A 27,434-nucleotide genomic window follows, 5' to 3' on the forward strand; every position below is an offset into this window, starting at 1 on the left:
TTTTAGCATTGTTTCTTGTTTCAGATTAATTTTTACGCAATTTAGCCGCTGAATATGCACGTTGAAACATTTCATGTCCTGACACGCACTTGACGTAAGCGCTGAATTGCTTGACAAGGTGATAGTGCAAAAGCAAGCAACATCAGTTTTTTTTGGTGTCCAAAAGGTGCATTTTGTTGGCGCAGCTCAAGCAATTTTCGGTCGGGAAAGAAAGTGTTCACCGCAGCTAACGGGGTGTTGTGCATTCCTTGCGAAAGTGTTGCCGTATGTTGTGTTGGGGTGCGTGTTTTGTGCGTGTTACTTTCGTGCCCCGAGCGGATCAGTAGCAGCAGCAGCAGCAGCCATATTCTGCAAGTGCCTTCAACGTAGCTCGACGGAATCCAAAACAATTTGCCTGCTGCACTGCTCAACAATCTTTGTCATCTTGTGTGCCATTGTAGGCGGGGCGGATACGCTAAAGTAGGAAACGGGACAGGTCGTGAATTGAAGAAATTGCTCACTCAAGTGTTTGGTGAGACAGGTGTAATAGAAATAAAAACAGCTGTAAAATGTTGGCCCTGCTGAATCGTATTCTGGACTGGTTCAAAAGTCTCTTCTGGAAGGAGGAGATGGAGCTAACGCTAGTCGGACTGCAGTATTCCGGCAAGACAACCTTTGTCAACGTAATCGCCGTAAGTGTGTCTGGCTGGCTACTTTCCAATCCGTATCATTGAAACAAACCACCTCTCACGGCGTCTGTCCGCGCTACCGTCAAGTTGATCGAAAAGTTGCGTCCGCTTTGTGCTTGGCAGACGAACACACGCACGTCCACACACGGATGCATAACAAGGCAAATCCCGTGGTGGTGTTATCATCGTCGCGGTTTAATGTGTCCAAGGAGATGAGTCACGGCGCAACCATGCCTGAACGCCGTATCAGCGAATAGCGGCTACCGTGAATTGTTGATCGTGATGGCTGTTGCTGCTTGATGAAGGTCTCCCTCCTTCTAAAAAGATGACACACTTTGGCCGCTGCGGACGTCAGAGTCAATTATCGATTTATTTTTCCATGCTGGTGCACGCATTTTTCTCCCGGAGTTGCTGTTTTCTGCTGCCGGTATCAAAAGTTGCCACAATGTCACCGAACTGTAGGGTGCGGAGGTTTCAGAAAGTATTTACTAAAAGTAGCAAAGGAAGCGGAAGATGGAGAGCCAGGCAGAGACGTGGGGGGTGCGAACATATTTTCATGAATAACATATTTCGGTGGCTAGATTATCTCGTTCGTCGAACTCGCCGTGTTGCTTATAGCGGCAGCAGAGCGTCAACATGGCTTATCAGAGAGCAAACTGAACGTGTTCTGTTCACGTTCATATATTTATATCGCTGAAATTGCTTGGTTTTTTCACTGCTTTTTTTCGTTTACTTTCCAGTCAGGACAGTTTTGCGAGGATATGATTCCGACCGTTGGCTTCAACATGCGGAAGGTAACGAAAGGAAACGTCACAATTAAGGTGTGGGACATCGGAGGTCAACCGCGTTTCCGATCCATGTGGGAACGGTACTGTCGGGGAGTGAATGCAATCGTGTATGTATTCTCTGTTGTCAAGCGGCCAGTTTTATCTCTTTACAGCTGATTTTTTTTTTAAATGTATTTTAGGTATATGGTTGATGCTGCGGATTTGGACAAAATGGAAGCATCCCGCAATGAATTGCATTCGCTGCTCGATAAGCCACAGCTGGCCGGAATTCCCGTGTTAGTGCTTGGTAACAAGCGGGATATTCCCGGTGCGTTGGAGGAAACTGGACTAATCGATCGAATGTAAGTACGGGTTTCGTTTTTCATCAGGGTCATGGTTTCATCATATTAAACAGTTTTAAGTTTGCATTATTTTTTAAAAATTTTGTTTACTATGATTTTTCGATGGAAAACGTGCACAGCTATGAATATGCTGAACAATTGTTTAAGGAACTACATTGAATTGGTTTTAAATAACGATTCAACACTTATAAAACGTCCTCTCGTACAAAGGGCTATTTATCTATCGGTCATTTGGTACAATCAAGTCACGGAAGCCCGAAATGGCATCACAAGACTTCTGATTGTTGTACCAAATTAGAAAAATGATTTATTTGTTGATAATGGATTGATGCATTTATTGTTTTTTTTGTTTGTGTGTATTTGTTTTTTTCTTGAATCAATTCCTCCACCTAGAATGGTTTAGCGAAGATTCTATGGCAAAGACTTCTTGGACTTACAATAAACGCATAGAACTTTTAAATTGGGATATCGTAAAATCGAACTGACACTTTGTTAGCACAAGCTCAGTGCAACATTTTTCGGTGTCTGTATACCGATCGCGGTATCTAGAACACGTAGTAACCCTACGTACTAGGGACGGATAATCAATGGTTCGTAGTAGATGTCCTGCTATAAAGATAATCTGAGCTCTGTTGCTCCTGACTTCTAATGTTTCTAGGCCCAGAAAAAGACAATGTTGATTGTAGGGTGGTAGCAAGGATCTGCCTGCCCAGCCTAGCTTTCTTATGGCGTCTCACGTGAATCATTCATTTGGCCGTAACTGGTATTCTATGTTTATTAAATATGATACAATAACGCTTTCGTATGCCATATGAAACACGTGTGATTTTGACGTTGGCGTGCAATGAGGAACATCTATAGTATTCCTTAGTAGTAATAATTTTGGAAATTTCTTGGCTTATATTTCAGTATATACATACCGAAATTCTGAAGAGGTGCATGCCCTTGCATGATGGGGTCGTTTCATAAGTTTATACGACGCACGATCAAAATTTAATTTTTGTTTTCATTCATTTAACATTTATGCAATAGAATTTATAGAAACCTTTCTACCAAATCCTTACTTACCTTCTAAACAATTGCAGGAATTTGTCTAGCATACAAGATAGAGAGATCTGTTGTTATAGTATTTCTTGCAAAGAAAAGGATAACATCGACATCACCTTGCAGTGGCTAATTGCGCACTCGAAGAGCCAAAGTCGTTAAACTGAGTATGGTACTAGAATCAAAATAAGCTCCTATGCGGGGTGTGTTGGGTTATCTCTGCGAGTTAAACTTCTGGCCGTGGCAGAGCGATAAAACCCTATGCACAATCCAGAAAAACCAACAGAACAACAAATCTCATATTCTACCGTCGAGACGACTGAGTCTCTCAACCTTTATTTGCTAATAGTAAGCCGCAGAAGCAACAAAGGAATTACAAATGTGGATTGTCTGTGAGTGAGTGTGCGTGTGTGCGTGTGTGAAACGTGTGGATAAAGATCAATCATTAGCAACGAGTCGTGGGCGCGTCGAGGACCTGTATCACATTGTGAAGTAAGCGTTTGCAGTTGTATTTTCAATATCCTGCTAAATGGGAGCGTACAGTATGGTGTTAACGCCATGCGCGGGACCCTTGCAACTGATCGTAATGGCTATTAAGAGTAACCAAAAAACGCTGTCCAGATGTATGACGCACTAGAATTGTATTATCAGTACCGATCACATGGTGATGCGAAGTACAGTAGTAGCGATCGCATTTGCCAGACGCCTAAAACTAGCGAGTAGTAGATCCCCCCGTCATCAACTTCACAACCACAAGAACAAGAAAGCGATTTTGCTTAGCTAATGAAAATCCACTAGAGAAAATCCCGACGCTTAGGCAATAAAGGCGCGATAACAATGAAACTGAGGCGATAATAATGAAAGTCAAATGTTAATGCGAGGGACAAATTTAGTACACAGCATTGTTATCGTTAGCAGTTTTGCGCATTGACCGAGTAGTGAACGTAACTACATTGCAAAGTTCGTCGATCCAACGAACTGTGATGTAGATTCGTATGCTGCGAACTGATTTGCCAAGGTTGCTTATCGATTTCATGTTTGCATTGGAGCCAACCGAGGTTATTAAGTAAAAGGACAGTGGCAGGATTGAACAACGACGTGGTCGAGATTTTCAAGACATGTTCCAACACAAGTGTTTCACTTACTGCGTTCCGAGAAAGTTAGGTGGAAAGTTACTGAAAATGTTACATTGAATTAATTAGCAGCTACGTATGCAAGTTCGTTTTAATGCATCTTAGCAGCAGTTCACCGTATAGAATACCTTTCGCAAGGAAGTGAAACTATAGCAGTGCATGAATGGAGTGCGTGAATGAGTGATTGTGAATGAGTGAGGTGATAAAGCATGCATGGGTTTTGAGAACTTCTGCTAGAGAAAAATGTTTCATTTGATAATAGATAAAACGAAAAGCGATAATGAAAGGATAACCTGCATAATCGCAAGAGCAAAATTAATTTTATGTTATCTATTATTAAAACAGGGTTCAGCAAGCTGAAACACAGTGTGTGTATAATTTTGCAAAAATTTTCGTCTGCTTCCAAGTAACAAGAAACAAAAAACCTGAAAGGGAAATATTTTGCTATAGCATAAAATTTACTTCTAAGATTTGTAGGCATATTTTTTCGTTTCACGTTTATTTTCTTATTGCTTTCACAATGTTTTAACAGTGTTTATGTTTATCCTTCCAAACGCGTGCTTTAATTTGTGTCCGTGTCCATTCGGTTCGTGTAATTCGTTTACAAACTTTTGTGATTTTTAAATATAGTTTTTGTAACTGTCAAATAGAATACATTATATTACCAAGAACTATACTATGTATCCAAAATGATAAGACACAAAAAAAAAAACAACACGATTTCCTCAGTTGTCGTGCTAATGGATTTATGAAGCCAAGTGTTACAATTCCCCGTCACGTATAGAAATCCATTGCAGAATTAAAAACAAAGAGTAATTTGAACTTTAGGAAGAAGCCGTTAGATAGTAGCGATTTGAAATATGAACAACAAAAACGAGGGTTGCGATAAAAAAACAAAAGGGGCGTTTTGAGTGAAACGGGGTAAAAAGAAATCAACACTGTGCAACATTGGGGGGAATAATTAGTAACTATCTTGATACCAATAATAACAACCAATAGAACGTTGAAGTGTATATATTGACAAGCATACAATTATAACGCAAAACATATATTAAAAACAAAATAAATCAAACCAAGAAGAAAAGGGCTTTAGGTTTGATGAAAGAGTTGATATTTATCAGAATCCGAATTTTTAGTTAAGAAAGTAGATGGGTTTGTTTAGATATTAAAGTGATTTTACTGTTTTCAATTGTCCGAAGTTTTTTTTTTGTTCAAACTAGATTGTAAAGAATTTCTTTTGAAGTAAGTTTTAAAATTATAATTCAATGTTAAAAAATTGTTCTTCTAAATTTTTGCTTAAAGTATTTATGTTCTATGTGCTGTAAATGTTCAGTTTAACCTACATGCATACATTTTACGTTGAGTTTCAGTATTATTTTTTATATAGGGTTAATATCCTGCATCTTCGTCATTGTCTTTACAACCTGGGATTCCTGCCATTTCTAGCTTTCTATTCTTCTTTATTGTACTTTATTGGTCAACCTCGAGAGAGCTTCCCTGTTAGCTTACTCTACTTAATTTAATCGTAGAATAGTTCTTTCGCGTCATCTACTGTTGTCGCTACCAGTGATACCACCGGCTAGTTAGCCATATATTTGACATTATTGGATCGATCCGCTTGACAATTTATTTCTTTTTTTTTCTTAATCTTTATAACAAGACATGTATTGTCACTTGCTCGAACAAATTGAGGAATCTGCATGAACATTGAGCTCTACCTTAGACTGAAATTGTCCCATCGCGTACCCGTTCGATCCGTTGCCAGAATTTGATTACGCCAGCGTATTTAGCTGACTGATCGTTGGCTCCACTCCAATGCCATAATCATCTCAATCTACCTTTTTCGAGGATCATTCAGGTGCGAGTCAGCGCGTGATTGATAGACGATCGATGACGAGGCACATTTAATTGGATCGATTTTACGGCCGATTGTACGGATTTGATTAATAACAAATGTTTGATTTCGATTTAATGCCTCTTCATCCTGGATGAGATTTGCTTGTGATCGGGATGGTGTCAGAACAACGTACGGTGCTGTGGGCGCTATATGCTACCCGGTCGAGTTAATATAGGGTGAAAGTTGAACCCATGGTTTATATGCATAGACAAAACTGAAGGAATCGGTCAATATTTTTTTTTCTGCCAGTAATTGTGTCTGCCTCACATATTTGCGTTGCGTTTGCGGGAATGTGGACTTGGGAATCGTTTTTGTACGCCTGTCGAAATTTCCGGACAGAAAACAAATCCGTCAATCATCGAACAGCATTCTAACGGTGGTGCTTGATGTGATGTTATGACGTTGTTATGCGTGGAAGAATCTTTTCTTCGAGGTGTCACGTGTTTGGACTTTTACTAAATGTTTTGATATATCATTCGTTTATTCATCATTTAACTGAAAGTTGCTTTATATAATTATGTACACTTACATTCTTAACAATTTTTTTTAAACAAAAACCATTAAATTTATTTCAAAAAAATATTATTGGTAGACATGGTCTTGCCAAAATGTTCACCGCTGATGGCTATTTGATTTATAAATTGCCCATAAGATAAATGGCTCTTGCTAGAATTTGTCACTATCGAATTCCAGCGAACCCAGCAGAGACCCACCAACCATTGCACAAACGATCGTTCTGTTCCACGATGCAACGAACGAACGAAATCCCACACCACAGCAAAAAGAAACAGCACCCGAAGTGTTCGATCGATCAAACCACTGGGATATGGTCACTGTTCCGTCGCGCAGATACTTCGCTCCCGCAGAAGACCGCATCATCGTTCACGCCAACGGTTTACGGTAATGAATTTCAATTATAGAAATTTGACAATCGTTTATTATGCACATTTTTTATCCCACATCCGATCGCGCACCCAGAAGGACGACCACAGATCGTCTTTCCTGTGGCTGTGGGAGCGCTGCTGAAGAAGTCAGCATTCACCAAAAATGACATCGTACCATCGGCAGCAGCGAACGAAAGGTGTAGAAATAAGCGTAAAAAGCAGCACCTGCGTGTTGGTAGCTGGGCGTGTTATTTTCGATGGTGCTGTCGTGATTGTTTCTGATGCGACAGGCTGCGGACGTTATTTTTATGTTTTGGGCCTTTTCTTGAGGATTTGTTTCTAAAGGAAATAGCGAAGGAAACCGGATGGCGCGGGAATATTCATATCGGAAGTAATGCATTCTACTCTTTAGATTTATTATATTTGTAATTCTAATTGTCTAGATGGATACATTATTGTCTAATTTCATTTCAAAATGCATGAAAATCTGCGTTCTGCATTGAAAGGATGATTATCAGCTTCATGTGAAATCTCCGAGGACACGGATACGAGACAAGTTCATGTTCGTTTTCTGCAAATATCAAATACTTGATCGTTAAACGAAATCGAATCTAAAGCGGATCTTGTCATCGATCTACCGATCATGACCAAGACCAGATCTGCAAAGAAAGGAATAAAAAAAAATCTTAGTAACAACATTCAGAAGGCCCTGGACGGTGGTGGAAGGAAAAAATACGAAATAGTTCTATAATTGATTAGCTATTCAAATCGCGTCAAGTGAAAAGCAATTCTTTTCAGATCCCTCATTCCCTCCTCCATGGCACTATGGCTGTTTTGTTGTCCGTCTGTCCGTCGAGCAGCAACGGTTCGCTTCAATCATGTGCGGTTGTCTTCATTTCTTCTATCTGGTGTTTTTTTTTCGTTGGTGAATGTTTTGAACTCGTCTAAATCATGCTGCCAAGCTGTGTTAAGTGAGAAGATTTATTACTGTTGTGTGCTTACGAGAACCTAACAGTTTTGGGGAGGAATTTTATTTGGCTGTTTTCAAAATTCGTAGAGAGACCACCAGATCGATAGGAGTTCAGCAGTGGTTTATAGTTTTGTTTTGTAGCATATTTTAATATCCAAAATAGGTCAAAAACAAAAAAAAATCTATATTTGTTTACCAATGTATTTAATTGATTGATAATTGAATCCCTTTTTATTTTCCAAAATTTAATGCCAAACATTTGGCTATTAATGGCCAAACAATTTTATTGTTTTTTATGCTAACTGCATGCAGTTGGAAATTATTTTTTTATTAAAGTTCAAACCTCCTAGGCTAATATTTTTATAGTCATGTTTTTCACACCCCACAACAACATTAATCGCACGCGGCAAACGACATCAAAAATGCAGGTTGTCACCATTATTTTTCCATCCGAAAGGGCGACATTTATTCATGACATTCAATGCTATTTGTGGTAAATATTCTCACGTGTTTTGATGACAGCATAATGCATCATGCAGTTGCCAGGTAGTGTAGTTCCTGCAGCAGGAGAAAAAAAATTATCATAAAATAACGATAATAATAAAAGTAATGATTGACTTTGAGGGCGGAATAGCAACGAAACAGCAGGAAGTCATACGAATGTGCCGGGGGAGCGGGCGCTGGGAACGATTGGAATAGAAAGTGCCACCAGTGTTACGCATCGATAGTGAGCGCTGCGTACCGAAATCCCGGGCGACCACACACTATGCGCGCCGTAGCGTTGCTGCGGATTGGTAATACGTTTTCGGTGTGTTACCATGCTACTGCCGCTTTTCCAACTTTTACCGCCGACACCAGGTCTGATGATGAATATTTAAATCCTAACCCGTGCACTAGCAGACCGAACGCAGCCTTGGTAGCCCGGGAAGACAGCTAAATGCTAGGAACAAAAGTACATCCTTTTTCCCTTCCTTGTGCTACTGCTGCTGCTGCGAGGAAAGGACAAAATGTAAATTGACGATGTGTGTCACATAGTCACTGTGTCGTTATGCGGTGATGGAATCGTGGAATGGCATTATAATTTTACGATCGGCGACCGGTGTCCAAAAAGTGGCTATAAATTGTGTTAAATGACGTCATTATTGGGACCATAAAATAGTTCAACCCCGTGTACGGCACCGGTGATGGACGACTGCTTTGACTGATACGAGATCGGTTTTTAACGGTGATCGTTTTGATCGCTTGATCGGAATATCGATTGGTAAATGTCATAATGATGCTTTCGGTGAGGAGGGCTTTTGTTTTGGTCTATTCTTCTGATTTGTTTTTGGGCTGTAATATGAATATTAAGTTGCTGAATGAATCGTGTTCTTTTATGGTCTTTTGAGAGTGATGATTCATTTTGGAATGGATATCAAAGTAAGAACTCAGACCAGTGAGTTTGGCAAGAAGTGCTTTAAATTCATGCTTTAATACCATTTTCCAGAGCTTATTCAGAACATGTGTGAGGGTTCCTCTCCAATAATTCCATGAACTGCACCTAATAGTCCTCAAGAACTTCAGGTAAAGATAGGATAATTAAAAACACTCTCGCCCTTATAACGCCAATCGAACCTTTAAAGCGAGAAAGCGAAAACGAAGGACAATTTAAGTACCTTCCCGGTACAGAGGGACTTGCCTCGTCCAGCCCACCAGACCCACACGCGCCTTCCGCGCGATCGCTGATGATGATGATTTTCGTAGCAGATTCACTCGATCAACTAGGACGGGGATCCGAACTCCGATGGTTGGATTGCATGGATTACTGCATTCATTTTTAATTAGTGTGTCCATTCACGAAAACTGCAGCGCGCGTCGAACCAGGAATTGCATCGCATCCCCGGGCGTTCCGGGAACTTGCTGCTGGTTCTGGTGGTGCTTAATCTTAATCCCAACAACGTATCGTGGTTGCATTTGCTGGCATGGTGCTTCCGATTTGGCGAATTCTTGTCCACGGATGCACGGGCGACGCTTTAGCTGGAATTGTCCCTGTGTCTCTTTTGTTTTTTACCTTCTTGAGCGATGTCTTGGGACGATGTCTTCGATCGCTAGGCGTTGTGTGATGCTCCATCAATGGATCAATCGGGAAGGCAGTGTAGACTGCTGCTGCAGCCACAACTGCCGCTCCAAACTGCTCTCGACCAGGGTCGAAATATTTACATGGCATAACACGCTAGAGAGCAAAAATCAATTCCCGCGAAATGATTAATATGCAATCAGCACATTCGCTGCGAATGTATGCTGCATGTGCATGTCTGCAGACGGTCTGGGAGAGTTTCGTTGTTACAACAAGATGTCACGATTCACATCAGCTTTGCAGGAAGTCGCCTCACGGTAGCTGAACCGCTCGTCGTTAATGAATGTCAACCGAATCTAACGTTGCTCCGTTTTTGGATTTAGTTTGGTTAATTTTCATCCATCGAATGCATTTGGATGAAAGGGATGATTAGTATCGTTCGTAAGGCTCTCTTACTGTGATCAATCGATCATGTGATGTGGAAACAAAAACCACCAGGCTAACAAGCAGCCTACATTACACTTTAAGGGGGTTAAATATATAATTGAAAACCAAGATTTATGAAGTCTTCTCGTGCTGCTGTCGCTACAAAAGGATTATCCGAGCAAGAACACCAGCAAAGGTGAGAGAAGGTATTGGAATGGGAAGGAAAAAACTAGAAGATTAGGCTAAAAACGTTTAAACAATGAAACAAATTTGACATTCGCATTTTTGCCACACTGATGTGTCCATTGTTATGTCGATCGATGGATTTTTGTTTGCTTGTTTGGTCATCGTTTCTTTCACACCGGCTTCAAGAGTATGCCACCCACGGGCATGCACGCCAGACTGGTTGCAAATATTCAATCTAAAAGTACCGAATTTTGACGATTGTAAACCAATCATTCTAATGACGTGTGCAAAACCGAGGTTCGTCGCTTATGCTTGCGCACGCTCGTGCAAATCGTTCGTTCGCTCTCGCGTGAATATTGACCGGGAGGCGTACGCGTACTGGCAATCTGTGTCTCGGTGTGTACAATCTCATGTTCAATGGTGATGGATAGCTTTGCAGGGGACGCAGATTATGCAAGGCTAAAAAAAAAATCCAAAAAAGAGAAAAATTATAAAACGGTACGATACCCGCCTTTAACGGCCACCGGTTAGAAGATTTGAATTTGTCGTCGCCGTAGGTCACCACTGTAATACAGCAACACACGCACATTGGCTCGCAATAACCGTGAGGGAGGCGGAGCGTGCTTGCGAGTGAAATGATCAATTCAGATCAGGTATGTACACCACAACGAACAAGATCGGCTAGATGCGATATACCCCTTCGCGTGTTGCTTGAGCGACTCGCAGGCGAGGGCGAAGAGGCGAGAAAAGAACATCGCAACGCTTCATCGCTTCGTTCCCGCGGAACGAAGCAGAGACCGTGCACAGAGACAACCTCCTGAAGTCGTCCAGAGCAGCAGAGCAGAGTAGATCGCTGCCTGGTGTGGGTCTTCCACGAAACCGAAACAGCAACGCGCCGTGCCCGGATGAGGCTGTGCGGCAGCTGAGCGAGAATGATACAATATTGGAGGAAATAACGAGCATCTATAACGATTGGAGGATTCGTGGAGATTTTTTGGTTGAGTTTTGTTGTTAGTCGTTTGTTTGTTGGTTTCTTGCTATTCTTCTTGCCTCTTTCTTCCTCAAAGCAAACGGATGAAAACATAAAATCAAACGCAGAAACCAGCCAACATCCAATTCATCTGTCGTTCTGGCTCCTTCAATGCTTTTTTTTTACAGCATTCCTTTACGTTCGTTACCGTTCCGTTACCGTGCACCGGAGATATCGTGGTGGACACACACACACACACACTCGGTGGCTGCGCTAGAAACTCTTTTCCTGTGTGTCGTTTCTTTTTTTTTCCACTGTTGCTACCCTGTCTTGATTTGTTGTCGTTCAACGCGTTGAGGATTGTTTCTTCTCCTGTTACACATTTTTTGGTGTTTCTTAAACAAAAGCTAAATAAATAAACTCTCTCCGGCTCCCTCCGAAAACCTATGTTGACAAATGGGTGGAAGGGTTGGCGGCTGGATGGGATAAGACACATCCCGGGCTGTGGGATGAATTATGAGTTTGTTCAGACAGTGACACCTTCCGTTGGTGCGTGGTTGGATTGCCAGCTGTGATGTGGTGCTACCTAATTTAATCTGATAGGTCACCCGAAGCGATTCGATAGCTTTTATAATCATTTTTCTCGTGGGATGAGAAAGCTGTTGAACGTTACAGTGTCCAGCTGTACGATTGGAACCTTTCGCCACAGTACTGTGTGGTGGAAAATGAATGATGCCTGTGGTGGATTAATGTTTTATGAATGAAAAATCGTTAAGACTGCTACCAAATTGTCCTAGTTTTCTTGTTTGTTTCATTCATTAGTATCCGTTTTCGGGGAGTTTTTTTCTTAGAAAGGTTAAATTGGTTCGATCATACAGCATGATTAAATTCCTGATTTGGAAGAGATTTTTTAGCATATATTTTGTGCTTAAAAGCAAAGGTTCTTTCTAGCAAAACCACTTAAAAAAAAGTATTTTACATATATTTTACTACTGTACCCCAAAAAATAAAGTGGCGTTTTTTTCTTAAACGGCTTTTTATTATGCCAAATGAAGGTCAGAAAGGACCCTCGCAGTAATCTCCTTCCGATGCAATGCACCTCTTCCACCTCTCCTGCCACTCCTCAAAGCAGGTGGAAAAAGCGGATGCTGGGATGTCCTTTAGTTTCGCCGTCGCTGCTGCTTCTATCTCCTCAATAGTGTTAAAACGGTTTCCCCGAAGCGGCCGTTTTAGCTTGTTGAACAGCCAGAAGTCGGCTGGTGTCAAATCTGACGAATACGGCGGTTGAGGAACAATATGGGTTCCAGTTGTTGCAAGAAACTCCCTCAAAATGATGGCCGTATGTGAGGGCGCATTATCGTCTTTCTTTACCATCATTCAGGATGGTGTTTACTGAGGCTTTGGAAATCTCAACACTTTCCGAAAGGTCTCGTATCGTTAACCGACGATTGTTGACCACCAAATCCTTGATTTGGACGTGGGCGTCGTCGGTCGAGGTGGATGGTCTCCCCGGACGGTCCTCGTCTTCGACCTTCTCACGGCCATTCTTGAAATCACTGTACCATTTGTACACATTTTTCTACGACATAGATTCTTCCCCGAAGGCTTTTTGTAACATCCGTAATGTTTCCGTAGCGTTTATTTCATTGCGCAAACAAAATTTTATACATGCGCCCTGCTCTTGGCGTAGCTCCGAAAACAAATTGTCGCTCCAAGCCGGGTTGATGTTGTGACTTGAAACGTGGCAGAACGGAAAATAAAACCAAAGGGCTTCTTTTGGCTCGCGAAATTTGACATTCAATGTCACCTTACTTTTTGGGCACAGTAGCATGATCATGTGACCAGTAGAGAGAACAAAAAACCTTTTTGTTAGGCAACTCTTACGCCGTCTCCAAGCGAATTATTTGGATTCACGAAGTGCAGTGTGGAGTGTTTACTCCACACTGCAATGTATTTCTAGTTCGCAAAAATTTGTTTACGGTCCGCAATGTTATTTGTTCCACGCCGAGCGTCAGTTTTTCGTGGAAAATATCCCGAAGCGATCGAAGGCAGTCTGTAACTGTGCCGGAGAATCATTTTTGGGTGGCGCGGTACACACGACGTTTTCCATCCGCCCGGGAACATCAAGGGCACGTGTGTTTGAGCCACCAACCCACGACATAGCATAAGCCGTACCGTAGTAGCAGCTCGCCAGTTCGAAACAATGCGAAATTGGAAACAAATTGTCCGGAGCAGCATTTTTATGCATATTTCTTATTTATTCTACAATATCAATGCTAGTGCCGGTAGTTTGAATATTTTCGCATGCAAATGCACATCAGAATGCATGTTTTGCCGGGTTTGGCCGCGAACGGAACGGCAGCTGTTGTTGAATCGGATTGCAAAAAAGGACGCTAAGCTGAGCGCTGCTGGATTCTCGTGGCATGAAAACCAGCATTACCCAAAGTGGAATAGGCACTGTACCAGTTATTCTGTGCGCAATATACCACAACATTGTTTAGCTGAAATAACAATATGCTGTACGACTGTTTATTATTCTTCGGTCAACAAATGTATTTCTTTTTTTTTTCAAGCTTGTTTAAAATGTGTTAAAATTATAAAGCATGCCGTATAGACTTAACAGCTTCTTTAGAATAATTTGTAATTGATCGTATTAACTTCGAGAAACAACGCTAAGAGAAAACACAGTATTAACATACAGATTTCTTTTGGAATCGCTCTGTTATCCTTCCAGCATTGGTGCATAAACATACAATCGCACGTTCTGGTTTGGCAGCAAATTTGTTTTCCATTCATATTCGTGCGCCCAGCACAGAATGAATTGGAAAAATACAATAAACCCAATACCCTACAAAATTGTTCAGATCGATATTTTTGTTATTTATTTTCCGCACGAACAATAGTTTATGAATATTTAGCGTAAAGTGTCGCCGGTGTATGAATTATTTGTTATTTGTCATGAATGTCAAACTTTGTGTCTGGGCCGCAGGTTTTTTTTTTTTGGGGGCTGCATCGCAGCACACTGTCCGGCAAGTTGCCGGACGCTGCAACTTTTCATTATGCAGCACATGGAAGCGTTCCACTTGTTCCGGGGAACTACTTGACCGCATGGCAGGCCACATTCGAACATAAGCGTGTTGCGTTCAGGCGAAAGGAAGTTGAACAGTTTTCGGCGACAGTTTTAGATCGCCAAAGATTTCATTTGATCTAATCCGCGTCAATGCGCGCTGGCACCGTTGGCTATGGTTCTCCCCGGATACAAAGCCGCACGAACGTGCATCTGCCAACATCCGTTTCCGTGCCTCTTTTGCTGCCCAAGTCGGCGAGAAATTGCAGCAACAAATTGCATATTGTTCTTCGCGTTTGTCAAATGCAGTCCGACGGAACGATGAACCTGGTTGCGTACGAGCTTGCGCGCTCCCAAGTTCTAGGAACTTCTGGGAGCAAAACCTTCGTTTGCCGCCGCCGACTCGGCAAAGCCTTTCATGCCGTGCGACGCGTTTTACGATGACCCCAGCGTCCGGTGGTTGCGCCCCCGTCTACGGTACATCATAATTACTAATTTGATAAATTTGGCGATACAAACACAAACGGCCATCGGAGACGCGCCGCTTTGTGCAAATACCGACCGTGGTCCGCACGGATGTGTGACTGTGTTGTGTGCAGTTTCTTGATTACACGGAGCCAAGTGTGTTTTATTTAATCTGTTTTTTATGAGCCCAGCATTTGAATGTGTCGTCGTTTGGCTGTTTCGGGGTACGGTGTGCAGCCGGGCTCAGCGTCATACCGTTTCGCTGAATTTTGAGCTGCCTCTTTCGATGGCTGGTGGGAGCAAACGTAGCCTTCCAAAATTTGCATACTCTCCAATAAATGGTGAACCACGCGGTCCGGGGACTGCCGTGCAGACGCTGAAAGAGCAATAAATTTCTGACCCCCTTTTTGCGTGTTCCGTCTTAACTGTTGCGTTTTGAAACGTAAAATCTGGCCATCCATTGAAGTTTGCCCGGGGAAAATATCCGTCAATCGCGCTCGACTAGAGTCCGTCAGCAGGAGTGTGTACGCACCGATTTCGCTTGCGCTGACTCACCGTCGACTCGGTTGACCTTTTTCCTTTTGAGCGTTGTAAATTGTGACCAGCATCATCATGCGAGCAGCAAATCGTCCAGAGCATACATAGTTAGCAGGAAGATGGCTTTAACATGGCGCCGCAATACGAGACAACTGCTACAGATTGGAGCAAACGATGTGTCTTAACAGCAGAGCGAAACTGCGTCTCGCAACAAAACTTCCGCACCGGCAACACGAATGGCGGTGCAAGCGGGCATTGGGACAAATCTGGTAGGTCATTTATTTTGTATTATGTCGAAAATAATTGAACGATTTGATTGTTTTACGAGCAGAAGGTGACGATAAATCTAGTATTAATTTATGTATTCGTAGCTAGCGGAAAGTTCAATTCCATCCACAAATTTTATTTCCTAGGGTTGAAGAATGGCAAATTTGAAGGAGAATTAAATGTACTTGCGTTTTACTTGTGGGAAATGGTGGAGGAGGGCTATATGTTTGGGATTTGCTATTAATGTTTCATCTTTTTTTGTTAGTATATTTGAAGCAACAGTCTATCATAGAGATTTTAGTTAATATTAAGCACTCAAAATGCTACAAAAATAGTGATGCACTTACTGACGACTGAAAAAGTCAAATAGGGGACAGATATTATGCAATTAGTAGTGCTGCAAAGCAGCAGTGTACGACTCTTTTCCTGACGTACCGTAAAACATCGAGAGATTATTGTCCAATTGCTTTTTCGCTGCAAAAATTTGATCCAATGGTCAATAAATAAAAAATCTGTAAGCACGATAAAGAATATCACTAGGGTGAATATCATTCTACAAACCTCCTCGTTCGCCTTCAATATGGAGTTACCAATGTTACAAACACTTAGAATAAATGGATTTCAAATCCATCTCTGAAAAAACTCGTTTTTGAAGGTAAGTGCATCTTCGTCCCAGGAGGCTTCTAACTCAGGAGGCTTCCAACCCAGGAGGCTCAACCAATAGAATAGTTAAAAGTAGTTAACTCTAAAAAAGTACATAGCACTAACAGAGAATCTAGCTCAATCATGCTATATCCAAGACGGAGTAACAAATAATTATTTATACAAAAGGATGAATATTTTTTTAAACCGATTATTTGTGTTGGATACATTAAAAATCACCAAAATTTTCGATAAAATAGTAGTAAGTTACTGATGATTCCTTTGGGAAAAACTTAAAAATATCATAAAGTATTGTTATGAGAGAAAAGAGCTAAATTAGAGTACTGAAAAGCACGCTAAAATGTACTACAAATAAATTTTTATGACACATAAATCATAAAAGTGTCATGAAGCATACAAAGTATTTTCATTTTCATTTTATTTTACACGCCGTAATTTTTTCTTGCTTTTACATTATTTATCTTACGGTTTGATACCAAGAAAAACTTTTGTATAAATGCTTAATATAAAAACTTCGACAACTAATTTGTGCACACAAATCACGTTGAACTCCAAATCAGTTTAAAGAATTAAAATAACAAATAAACACACACCATGTTTGTGGGAATTAATTCGTCTGCGATTCGTTTGAATTTGTACACGGTTTCACTTGAACTTGATTGACAACATGGCGCACGTCTGCTGCACAATTGTATTCGAAGCGTGTAAAACCGATCGCATCCTTCTTATGAATGCACACGTTGCTGCTGATTATGCTATTGCTTATGTGCTGCTAATTAATATCCCCACGGTTCATTGGAGGTCATCGGATGGCTAATGCATTTGTTGCATCGTCCCTGGGCGTATGTTAAACATTAGCGCCTGCTGGAATAACGAACAGGTTGTTCCTTTTAGGCAGCGGGGAGAAAAAAGGGAAGCAAACAAAAAATAAAAGCAAATACACAAAACAAATCACAGCAAAAGGTGTGTAGAAATTCCTGTGTGTGCGTACAAGGGTTTCCCTAATCGGTAGATCTTTTATTTTCAAATTCAATTATTTGAGTTCAAGTACGCTGCACAAATTAACAAACAATAGATCGAACAACAGTTTTCACACTAAAAGCAACCGCCATCCGTTTGCCGCACGTGCACGGCCATTCACGCACCTCTTTGGGGCGGAAGCCGTCTTTGAAAAGTGAGACAGGCGGACAGAGTAGGGAGCAGTACATGAGCCTAAGCAATTAGTAAATCTTACGCAGCAAATAGGGAGCGTGTGTTTGTGGTTTTTTTGCTTATATTTGCAAAAAAAAAAAAAAAAGAAACAGCAATAGCAAATCGCTAATCACGATCACAACTTCTCTCACATCCTGCTACTATTACTAAGTCAAAAAAATTAATCTAATGTTCACGTACAGCATCAAATCGCACAATGCACACCAATCAGCGCGTAAAAGGGAGTATATGATGACTCCGCCTCGTGAAGGAATTCAAAGTGGCACTTTGTAAGCGTTGCGAGCCATTGCAAATTGCATCGAAAGTAGTTTGCTTTCGTCTGTCTTTGTGCGTTGAGCATTATGCAAATAAATTGTCACGGTTTGCATCTCGTGAAGTCACAAATCAAGTCGATGATTGGGAAGGAAAAATAAAAAAAAAGGCAATGGTTGGGCATTTGGTTCGATAAATCCATCAGACGATTCTAAGAATGCTTTAACAGCTGAGAAAACTCGCCTCTCCCAAACACTTGTGCAGCTGGTAAACAGTTAACGAAATGTTTGAACCCCTTCGCGCACTATCTTAATTCATTCGGCAGCATTCGCGCGTTCCTTTTGGCTTCCTCCAAAAATGGGAAATCCTTAGAACACGACCAGTCAAATTGGTGTAGTGGTTGTTGCGTTTAACCCTTTTCCAGGAAATGGTTGGCATCGAGAGTTGGTTTGCGCCTCTCGCCGTTTCGTGTTGACTCCTCAAACGAAAGGGTGCAGAATGTTACCAGATTTTTGACCATTGAGTCCACTCGGACCTGATACCTCGATACGGGGGAGATATTGGGTGCCATTTTGCTTGCAATGCGCTCGGAAGTGTACTCGGTCTTGGTTGTTTCCCAGAGCCATCCACGTGACGAGGGTTTTGCAATACTGTCACCCAAAGCGTGTGTGTGTGTCTGTCTACCAAGTATCCTACATTTTAATTTACACGATATGCTGAAATACCATCAGATAATTCCCTTCCCTTGAAGCATCTTCGAGCCCCCGAGATATGGCTCCTTACTACTCCGCGCGCCCATCTCGACATTTCGGTGGAGGTGTTGATTTTGTAGCAAGTAAACACCTTTTTTCATTGCGAATGTGCGAACACAGCAACGAATGAAGTGAAGCGTCCTCTTGGAGTGTCGTGCTGTCGGTGCAAAACACTAGCAACATTCCACACTGCAGTGGCGCTGCAATGCCACGGTGCACAAAGGTGCCGTGTGTTCCTCCGTTGTCGCACGGCTACGATGGGTGAAGACTTCAATATATTTCGGAAGATCCCTTTTTTGGTGACCAAATCCCAGGTACACCCGGTGAAGTGGGTTTGCGTTGAAAGGAATTTAGCCACATGTTGTACGGTGCGCTTCGAACGCTGCGCGATAGACGCGTTGACGAGCGCGACAATCCGCCCTTGCAGTGGTGGAATGTCATGCGTGCCTTTAAAGGAATTTTGTTTGGGGAAATGTTTCTTTTACTTACGCGGTGGATACGATCGGTGTTTTAAGTCGCCGGTGTTAATTATTGGTGGTTTTGTAGAACATGTGTTGAGCGTTTGTTTTGTGACACATAAAAGGATTTTGGTAGAATATTTTATAAAGTTGTAAAGGTGATCCTGCAGGTGATCCGTTTATAGGACCCGTCTTTTCTACCATTTTGTTTAAGCCACATAACACTTTCTAGATAAGAAAGGACAACTAAAAAACAATACAGTAGACGTCCCGTATCGCATGTCTACTAGAATTTCGTTCCTAGAATCAGCAATTAAGAAAGAACTCTTTTGTTTAATCAGCTTGAAGTTCATTGAAATTGATTCGGTAATTCGTTTGAAATGATTTTATCAGCCAACTAACAACCAGGTATTAAGATTTCCTTATCTTGACATAACTCTTTTCAACAACCTGTTGCAAAGTGCGAGAGCTTTCTGGCCCAGCTGACTGCAACCGAAAAGGGGGGGGGGGGGGGGGGGGTATTTCGTACGATAATTGCGTTGGCCTTTCATCACCAATTTGCATCGTTTTGGACCGGACTTATGATTAATCAAACAATTACACCCGAACCTAATAACTATAATCAGTTGGTCGAAAAATCCATTCCATTTGGAGGTAATGTGTTGTTGGCGGTAAGAAAACGCGTGTGTGGATGCGTGCCGTTAGGCGTCCTTTGCCTTCGTCGGCGATTACCCGCTCAGAATCGGTACCCATATCTTGTCTTGGCTTTCGTGTGCCAAAGGAGATGTTTTGACTGTTTTTTTTATGTGGTTGTTGCTTCGTCCGGAAGCAAAAGATGGTTCCCCAGGAACGGATGGCTATCGGTGGCGGCAGTTCGGCAGTATCAAACGTACGCATCTCGCCGATCCGATGCCGGTTCTTGCTGCCTGCTGATGGTGTTCACGATAATTGCACAATTAGACACGCTTAAGAAGGTTCCTAACAAGGATCATCGATTTTAATCGTATTGGCTTCGGTCACGGAACGGTTTTATCTGCTGTGGACCCACACGGTCCACAACGGCGGCTTTCGGCGCACGCTCACGCGCCAGTCCCCGAAAAGAACTTAATCAAATAATCAAGCCGATCGAGTTTTGGTCGCGTTGAGTTCGAGTGGATGATCGAGATCATCCCTTGCTGCATGCATACGGATACTTCTTTTTATACCTTCCCTGACCTGCGTCTACCTACCTGCCCGTAGACCTGCAGGACATGATAAAGGATTATGACGTGTGCAATTACATTAATGACGTTAATTAAATTCAAGCAGCTGCCGCGCATGCTACGTCTGCCTGCGTGTGCCTTTTCCATTCGTTCGTTTGCTTGTGAGTGAGGTGGTTGATGTAGGTTTTTTTTTGGAGTTGCAATTTATTTTTGTTTTTACTGGATAGTTGGTGTCGATCGCCGCTCAGCGTGTTCGTGCCGGCACACGTTGGCGTTCGTGTTGCGTGCGGTCATAGGACCGACAGGAACATGATACTGGTATGAGCTTCCGAAAATGTTACCGTGATGCATTTTTGCACTGTGGATAAAGAAAAGAACGTGAATCAACTCGCGTGCTGGTAGTAAAACACGTCAATTTTGAGCGGGATCGATTTGTTGCAGCTTGTATCTGCACACTCATCGAAGTGTGGCTGATCTATTGATCCCCCATAATCTGTTTTGCCGAAAAAATGGCTCAACTACCCAGCATGATCGTTGATGCCCCCGATGAACATGTTGATAAAATATGCAGTGAAAGGAGCTGCCATCAGCGCTATTTTAGCTACCAGCTGGAAAAGGATGCTTGTTATCCTTAATTTATTATCCTTTAATCCATCGCGATCCTTTGCGTTGATCAATCTTAACGGGCATTTGGGATAATAAGACCATTCTAGCTAAGCCAACAGGGGTAGACAACAAAAAATCACCCTCCGGACCTTCATCACAAACTCCTTAACCTGTTGCTCATCGCATCTACGCACAAAAACGGTGGAACCGATGTTTACCTGTCGTTTATCAACGCATAAGTAGTGCGAAACTATCTGCATCACGATACGCAATTCTCATCCCCTGTTTTCTGTGTGTTTGTGGCGTTTATTAGCGTACACAGCTTGGGTGGAATAAATTTCCATAATTGTTGTGCGGATGCGTCCGGAGTTATCGCAATTACTTGTTCGAGAATGAGAGCGGGAGTGAAAATGGCGTACAAAATGTCAGCTAAAGATTTATTCAGTCGAATCGTGGGCAAGTGTTTTCCCATCATAGTTTGGGCGAATGTGGATGAAAATGAGTTCAATTTCATACTTTGAGTGCAAAAAAAAAAAAAACCGGCACTTAAAATATTTCTTTAATGTGATATTTATTTGCACCCCTTCGTACGTGTCAAACTGCGGCCCAATTTATGTGGGTTAATTTTTTTTGCGTTGTAATTATGATCATCCTATATAAAGTTTGCGGCAAAAAGTTCCTCAGAAAAAGTTAGCGCTCTAGTGGACAAGTAAAATACATTGCAACATGTTTGCCGACGTCGATGGAGGTTGTGTTTTTACTTCTGCTTCAAAAATTCCTGCTGTATGTAATGATGTATGTTTTACTTCTTTTGTGAATCATTTTGCTGTTGGTAATACATCATTACAAATATTAAAAAAAACACACACGCAGTAAATGTGGTTCGTTTTATTGTTTACGTGCATCGGGTTCCACGTGCTGCACAGTTGCTGCACAGTGCTCTTTGTGCATGTGTCTATCAAAAGTGATAATTATGTTGTTAACATGCGTACTAAAGCAGCTGGTCTAGGTGTCGGATAGAAGGAAACATGTTGTCGAACATCACACTTCGTGGTAGTATGCAGAATAAATTGTTTGTTCATCAGTATGTAATACAAATTAAGATGCGGTTAGTTGGTTTTTAGCGTCTTCGGCTAATCCTCACTGATTTGAATTGTACAAGGTTTTTTTAAAGGGTTAATAAATCATAGTTTGTCCTGAACACCATGATCTATTTCATGAAAATGGAGAGCACATCTTACCCCTTAGAGCTTCCTCAGTTTTAATAATCACATCCAGCAATGGAATATTTTGTTCGCAAAATCTAGAAATAATAAACTTCAAAGAGATTACACACGAGCTATCCCTGCTGCATGGAGAAATCTCATTATTGACAGCGATTGAGTTTATGCCTCCCACGTGGTCCTCGAAAGTCCAATCCGTTCGTAGTGCAGCAAGAAAACTGCACAGGGATAGAGTGCGGATTTCCTGGGAAATCCCTCGCGCTAGCGTCCACGATCGCCCTGCCAGGGGGTCGGTCTGTAATGCTGAATTAATTGAGGCTAGGAACAATGCAAAATGTTGACTGCTGATCGTATCGACCCCATGGGACTGCAATTTTACGCTGGATAATTCAATGTCACTTGCCAAACGGGAAAAGACCTCGTCGTGCTGTTGTTCCCTCCGCGAGTGAGAGCAAGAGAGCGCTCACGAGAAGTGCATGATATTGGAGGGTTGCAAAAGACCAGCTAAAGGTGTCCTCCCTGCGTGTTGGAGACACATTGCGATGCGAGCTTAACCGCGCGTACTAGTTATTCGCAGCCTTGCTTGCGTCGTCGACTGAAATATGGACCCCAAGCTGTCTGGCGAGTTCTGTTTCTAAGGAAATGGAAACATGGCATGGAATATGTTGGCTACATGCATTTCTCTGTTAGCACACTGTTCCGCACGGCCATCACCAAGACTCACGCCCTGTTGTTGCGCACCTCATCACGAAACGACGCCAGTTACCCGAAGCGCTCTCTCCAGCACTGTGCTGCTGCTGCCGTTGCTTCTGCTGCTACTTCCTGCTGATGATCGGTACACGGCTCGATATTATTTCATATTTATATTCGTCTCGATATTCGCCATCGGTCCCGGACTCCCCACGGTATGCCGTACCAGCAACAGAACAGCAAACACTGTATGGAGCAGCCGTGTGAGCACAGCGGCAACAGCAGCAGCATAACCTCGAAGGGAGGACGCTCGCTGCTGTCGGATGATGTGCCCCTAGCCTCATCTCTGGAGCACCGTTTTTGGGCGGAATCTTAGGTTTGTTTCGATTCGAAGAAACTGCTCGCCATGCAGTCTCCGCCGTCCATCGATGCCTAGGGTGAGGGGGGAAGGGCTGTGCCAAATCATCATATTTATTTTCATAACTTCGTGTCGCGTCTGCGAACCGAGGAACGGGCAGATAACGGGTAGGATAACTGTGCCGATCGTATGGGGCAATGATGCGATTCGAAAGCGTGAAAAACCATGCCAATCGAGCGATCGTCGAGCGATTTCGACCTTAAACCACAACACCACTACATTTTCTTGCATTTTGCTGCGTGGTCTGCGCGCGCTACAAAGCGGGATCCGATGGGAGTTTTTTTTCTGCTCCGAACTGCCCTCGAAACCTGCGAGCTTTTATTCGAAAACGGTAGAAGTACGGCAGAAGGGATAAGTACGTTGCAGACGAACAAAAACGAACAAAAAAGGGAAGGGAGCAAAATCTGTTAAGGGTATACTTAACTCGGCAAATCTTGTTACATTCTGTTCAATTTTATGTTATCTTTGGCACTCACCGCATCCTGCACACATCCTTTGCGCCAGACGAATCCTAAAACGTTAAACTTTATCACCGCCTGGTGTGTGTCGCTGGCCGTGTACGTTGTTGATGCTCCTTTTAGGTTATGTTGCCATCATCGATGCATGTGTGCTGTGGGTCGTATAGGATATTTACGTGCAGGGAGGGGAGTGCATTATTGGTTTTGTTGGTGGTTTTTGTTTTCGAAAATGGTGAAGTTGACTAACCTGTTACAGTTTTGTCGATGATTATAGAAATTAGTTTTGTATTGATTCGTTTCAACTGTACAGAAGCAGTTGAATAAAATTGTACAATTTTAACATAAGTAATGATGATTTTATACTTATGCATTATTTACCAAGTTTAAATATTTAATGTTTAACTTTCATTTCGAAAAGTATGAAAATAAGCAATCTGAACTCTCTTTTAACAAGGTTTTTAGTAACTTTGTAAGGTCCGGGACTTAACCGGGAAGTTTGTCGAGGAATTTTGCTGGTTTACGCCAACAGTGGTTTTTTGGAAGGCAGCATGGCGGAACGCCTGGAGAGTTTGACTTGACCCTTGTACTCGATTGTTGCTGAACGTATGCTCCTCTGAAGGTGAAATCATATTTTGTGTTACCGTTGCCCCAACTTATCCCCTGCATTGGTATGATGTAGCGTGGAACAATCATTGAGGTGGGTGATCGTCTGGGGGGCAGAAGTCATGCAGTATGTAAAGTATTGTACGCGTGAAGCATGCCAACTAAAAGCCACCCACTAACCAAAAAGCGGGGGTTTCGCGACATTTAACGCATGTACAAAGAATTGGCTGTTCAATATGCTGAGATTTTGTGCAAAGAAATATATTTCTTGTTTTATTGTTGGACTTCAACTACAGGTCAGTAGAATTGTTTTAAAGAGTGAAGCAAAACAAAAATTAGTAAACGCAATCCTGATCCGCAAATTTGCCGTTCTACACTGTTTACGGTATGTTCAATATATCTCGCACACGACCATAGCTTTCTTCGACCATCTCGGCTTGAGAGGACACAAGTTTACATTCGAACGCTTCAGATGCACCCCAGTCAGTACTCGAAGCTGTGGAGTCTTGTCTGCGGCCGTAAAAAGGCAAGACGCGCTCGGAGACCCCAATCGAAGGGCGGTCATGTTGTTAATAGCTTTTTTGTTTCAAATTATTGAAAACAATTGAATTACCGTACACCCGGTCGTAACTTATGCCCCTCTGGTTTGTGTTATGGTCGTTGGAAGGTTGGTTTTTTTTCTCGTTTCGTGCTGCATTTGATGCTCTCGTGCACCTTATACGATTTTAAGGAACAACTTTAGCGGATTGAACACTGTTTCATTCTTTGTGGTTTTACTGGCGTCCTATAGCGTGTGTTTACCATGGAGTGGGAACATTCTTGGAGTTGGTTAGTACATAGTAAGTGGAAAAGAACATCAGGAAAAAACGAGTATCACACACACACGCTCCTTGGATTGTCTTTGGCACCATTTACAACTAACGAAGGGTTGATAACTGTTAGCTGGTGGCTCGGTGTAGCTTGATACACCGATTTTCATCAAGCGGAAAATTGGAACTCCATTTTCATCCGTTACGCCCGACGGTCAAATGTGCCCGGGCAGGGAGAGAAAGAAACTGCCGGATGATGCGGCACTAGGAGAAAGGTGCGTGTGTGTGTGTGCGTATAATTGTTCATCCAATAAAAGAGCAGTGTTATTGCTAAATTATACAGCCGCTAAGCTCCAATTTTCGGAAGCCGGAACCACCAAAATGATGAACAACAAGAGCAGCAACACCGAGAGCGTTTGTTTGAGCAGTTGGGTGAGTGCTCGCACCAAGCACGGGATTGCGAGATTCCCGATGCCCGGTGAACGGTGGGTTAAAATGAAAAATTATACAGCAGAAAGTGTAAACAGATTGTAGCTAGTAGTTGCTGTGTTAATCCATACGAAATGTGGCGGTTTAACGAATCGTTCGACACTTGTTCAAAAGTGTTGGTTGTGTTTCAAGATTTGCTTTTAACATAAATAAGCAGTCAGCAATTAATTACGACAGTCGTGGGGGTGTTTGTTGTGGTAATTTTTATTTGCTCTGCTTTAGAAAATAGAACGTTTACAATTCAATTTTCGGACCAATTCATTAAAGAGAAGGGATGGGTTTCTATTGTTTTGTGTTGAGTATAATTTCTGTTCTGTAATTTTTAATATAGTTGCTGGATGTAGCATTTTAGAAGACAATTCCAATGAGCTATGGCAGGAGTAAAATTTGAGTTATATCTAATAAAATTATAAAATTATGTCTATCCACCTTCATGTGAATAATCTTCACATGTGCTAGCACTTAAATCTGTTCTCTTTTTAAGGTGGGAATGAATATTTATACTGGTTGTAAGCTAGGATCTAAATAAAACCTGTAGAAGTATGCTCACAATGCACCTATATAAAACATAAAAATTTTACCCGTTACCTATAATAAAACAGCAATTTTTAATAACTGACAGAGTAATGCATCCTTTAGTACGAATTATACGTCCTACCAAAGCAGGCAACATAAAATTTTGCCCTGAACCACAGGTGCGACCACAGATTTGCAATTCAATCGCCTACTAACGCCATGTAATCAAGAATGGTTGCTATCGATAAAATAAATGCACCGAAAAAAAAAAAACGCAAGCAACAAATCATATGTTTTAACACTCTCGGCGGGGTTCTTGAATGTAAGAAAGAGCCCTCGAAACTTTAGCACCCAATGCAGATAAAGGGAGAGGGGAGGGATGGATGGCACACGGAAACACTTGCGCCTCGCGGAAAACAGAGGAATAAAAATGCTTGTCTTATCTTTACGATGGCCTCGGTGTACCAACCGCCATTCGTAAACGGGCGTGGAATATGAATAAAACACAGATACAGCATCAGCCATGTTTACACGGGTGTGAACAGAAGCAATATTTTATGCAGGTGAACATTAAAAAGTTTTGCGCCTTTTGTTATGGGAAGCAAAAATTAATCTATTACTGTGTGTATGTAATTACGTCCAAAGGTAAACGAATGATTCGACACCCAACCCAACGGTGGTCAATTTTTACGACTAACCGCCTATAAAACATCTCCCGGCCATGGTAAATGGCTCCAATTAATAGGCACTAGCCGGCTGGCCGGCTCTAGAACGGAAAGGAAAATTGTCGAAAAATTGCCCGCTAGATAATGTTTATGGTTACCTTCTCACATCTTCCGGCAAGCCGAACGAGACTTTACACCTGAAATTAGTGACCCAACTGGTGACCAGAAGAAAGAGAGGCTACTCCTTCGGAACATAAAAACAAATAATGTCCGAAGATTATGAAATGTAAACGAAACGAACTGCTAAACCAAAATTTGTCTAAACACACTGAACAGAGAACGATAGGGGCGTTTTTTTGTTAAGTTAAAAACGGTTAAAACACCATCCCTATCTCCTCGAATTAGGTAGAATTGGGTGGTGTGTCTTAGATGTTAGATTTCTGTCCCCAGCTGCGGTGCGGTGATATTCGCTTTCAGCATCTTTATGGCTTGCATGGAAGAATGATTTTTTTCCTGCCGTGCTTGGAGTTCATCCCTTTTATTTCAAACCTCTCGGCAAATAGCCGAACTGCAAAGCATACAGCAGATAATCTTTATATCATTTCAGAAGCTCGTATAAAACTCGCCGGCAAACTAGCAAATAAAAATTTGCAACCGAAATAAAAACCCGGAGTAAATCCTTCACAGCAAAGCATGTAAAGATGGACTTCAAAAGGCAA

The 27,434-nt window shown here is 42.0% G+C and overlaps 3 protein-coding genes across 3 annotated transcripts in view; 2 read left to right on the plus strand and 1 right to left on the minus strand.

Moving 5' to 3' along the window:
* Nucleotides 1-27,434, minus strand: part of LOC126558361 (fibroblast growth factor receptor-like 1) — a 232,258-nt gene that overhangs the window by 187,341 nt on the left and 17,483 nt on the right. The window lies entirely within an intron of this gene.
* The window catches only part of LOC126565723 (pre-mRNA-splicing factor ISY1 homolog), an 85,622-nt gene that overhangs the window by 4,134 nt on the left and 54,054 nt on the right, over nucleotides 1-27,434 (plus strand). The window lies entirely within an intron of this gene.
* Nucleotides 511-3,022, plus strand: LOC126559179 (ADP-ribosylation factor-like protein 8). Its single transcript, XM_050215297.1, has 4 exons — nucleotides 511-671; nucleotides 1,409-1,563; nucleotides 1,636-1,797; nucleotides 2,883-3,022. The coding sequence occupies exons 1-4, from the start codon at nucleotides 549-551 to the stop codon at nucleotides 3,001-3,003; spliced, it is 561 nt and encodes a 186-aa protein (XP_050071254.1). The 5' UTR covers nucleotides 511-548; the 3' UTR covers nucleotides 3,004-3,022.

The sequence above is a fragment of the Anopheles maculipalpis genome, chromosome 2RL (genome assembly GCF_943734695.1).
Source record: "Anopheles maculipalpis chromosome 2RL, idAnoMacuDA_375_x, whole genome shotgun sequence".
Lineage (NCBI taxonomy): Eukaryota > Metazoa > Arthropoda > Insecta > Diptera > Culicidae > Anopheles > Anopheles maculipalpis.